At 47.1% G+C, this 2,346-nt stretch overlaps 2 protein-coding genes across 2 annotated transcripts in view; one reads left to right on the top strand and one right to left on the bottom strand.

Annotated features, from left to right (window-relative positions):
* LOC107692175 (leucine-rich repeat transmembrane neuronal protein 1-like) overlaps nt 1–2,067 on the bottom strand; it is an 11,278-nt gene extending 9,211 nt beyond the window's left edge. Inside the window, exon 1 of the mRNA XM_016491135.1 lies at nt 1–2,067. Coding sequence (XP_016346621.1) covers nt 1–971 — 971 coding nt within the window. The 5' untranslated portion in view covers nt 972–2,067.
* ctnna2 (catenin (cadherin-associated protein), alpha 2) overlaps nt 1–2,346 on the top strand; it is a 462,098-nt gene that overhangs the window by 341,840 nt on the left and 117,912 nt on the right. The gene's annotated exons all lie outside the window — the stretch shown is intronic.

A 2,346-nucleotide genomic window follows, 5' to 3' on the forward strand; every position in this document is an offset into this window, starting at 1 on the left:
TTCCTGCTGCATTCCCAGGCATTACCCGACAGAGTGATGCTGGTCAGGGAATTCCATGAGTCCAAAATCCGCTGATCTATGTAAGTCAGTTTATTAGAGTCCAGCATAAGAGTGTTAAGGTTGGGTACACTCTCGAACACATGGGGCTCAATGTACTCAATCTCATTGTTGGAGAAGTCAATCTTCTCCAAATGGTCCCAGGTCCAGTCAAGGGTGCTGACCACAATGGTGGCCTTATTGTTTCGCATGTAGAGGGTCCGCAGGGATATGAGGCGGGGGAAATGGGCCAGATTGACTTTCACCAACTCATTGTGCTCCAGATGCAGCTCAGTGAGCTTGAAGAGTCCGGCAAATGAATTACGTGCCAGGCTCTGCAGCTGGTTGTAACCCAGATCCAGGAATTGCATGCTTCTGCAATCCTGGAAAATCCGCACAGGGATGAATTTAAGGGCATTGTAGCGCAAATGTAAATTGGTAAGCTTCCTAAGGCCATGGAAAAGGTCCGGCTCCAAGGATTGAAGTCTGTTATAAGATAAATCCAATATTCGCAGGTTGGGCAGAGGTCTGAAGGTCCCGTTGGGTAGGATTTCTATCCGGTTGGTACTCAGATCCAACTCTTTAACCCTTCGCAGCCTCTCAAAGGCGTTCTCCTCTACAATCTCAATATTGTTATGATCCAAGTAGAGCCAGGTAAGCTGCGACAGGCTAACAAAGTCCCCTTCCCGAAGCTCAGAGATGTTATTCTCACGCAGGGACAAACCAATGGCACTGCTCAGGTTTTGGGGGATGTCAGTCAGGTTGAGCCCTTCACAATACAATAGCTTGTTGTCACATCGGCACGGCCTCGGACAGCTCCCGCCCACCAACGGAACTATTTTCAGAACAATGCCCAGGGAGCACAGTATTAGCCCAGGGGGCTTTCTTAGTGGCCACTTTAGGTACAGACCAATTAGGAGGAAATCCATTAGCATGAATATCCTGCAGTGTCGTAGAGAAAAAGTCCATTGAATCTTTCAGATCTTGGTCATTTTAGATTTTGTGATTTGTAACTCCCCAAATCTTTTCAGTTGATATATATTTATAGAGAATATGGATGGTGAACTGGTACTTAAAGAATCAAGAAATCCTGCCACATTGAAAGGAGAAGAGCGACGGCAAATAAACGACAAGTCACTTTGCTCATGTTAGATTAGAGAAAGGAAAAGAGAGACGAAGGTACAAAAAAATGTGCTCCTCAAGAATCAATCTCACATGAAAGGATGCCTACTCACCCCTTTCCAGAGGCTGACAACCTCTATTCAGTTGATCCGTTTGTGCCGACACTAATTATGTGTGAAACTAAAAAAGACTCTAGTGTGGTACAAATTCAGCCCCCCCTCCTTTTCATCGGACACCAGATCCTGGCAGACTTACAATGTCTTAGTTCTCCTCGTGTGAAAGAGCCAAAAAGAGAGCGAATCCAAGTGGCATTCAGCAGGCTGGTAGGAAGTGCAAGTTTCCCGGGCTGCATGCATGAGCGCTGTCCTCTCTCCACCGCTCATCTGCATTGACTGCTGCGCTGATCTGTGGGAGAGACGAGCAGGGGAAAACATGCACGAAGGAGGGAATAATCCACTCCAAACTCTCACGCTCCCTCTTTTCCTCCCTTCTTGTCAAAGACTCCCGATCTGTCGTCGCAAATCACCATCCATAACCTAAAGTGATCACTGACCTGCACAATGTACATTGAGTGAAGCTCATTGGCATTCTGTCAGTGGTTGTTTCTTCGCAATTATGCACATGCAAAAGCTGTGTGATCTGCATCATATAGCTCTATTTTTCTTTTTCCTGTCCTTTTTAATTTTTGTATAGTAGTGATATCCAAAGATCATTGATGATAGTGTGTCTAGTAAGAGTCAAATCTTCAGCAAAGTCTTCTTTGTATGAAGCTCATTTCCTGTGGGCTGCGGAGGCTGTAGATGCTGAGGCTGAAGGCAGGCGCAGTGTATGGGGAGGAGAGAGATGCTCGATCCCTTGCAGCAGACTAGTGCACTGGCAGTGCATGCAGAAACACCCTCTGTTCACAGAGTGTCGTAAGCCACTCACAATTCAGCCCAGGCGCGCTCTCTCCCTCTCCCTCTCTCTCTCTCTCTCTCTCTCTCCCTCCCACCCTCCACCTCCCCCTGCTGCTCTTCTGCTCACCCTTTTTTTTCTTCAATGCTCTCTCTCTTTTTCTTTCTTTCCTTCTCTCTCGCTCTCTCTTTTCGGTGCCTGAGACAATTTGATATTTAAGAGAGGCTGGGCTTAAACTATGGTTTAAATGAAGCACACAACCGAAACATTACCACCCCCCCCCCCCCCCCCCCC

This window comes from Sinocyclocheilus anshuiensis, unplaced genomic scaffold (assembly GCF_001515605.1).
Source record: "Sinocyclocheilus anshuiensis isolate Anshui unplaced genomic scaffold, SAMN03320099.WGS_v1.1 scaffold322, whole genome shotgun sequence".
In the NCBI taxonomy this organism is placed as follows: Eukaryota; Metazoa; Chordata; class Actinopteri; order Cypriniformes; family Cyprinidae; genus Sinocyclocheilus; species Sinocyclocheilus anshuiensis.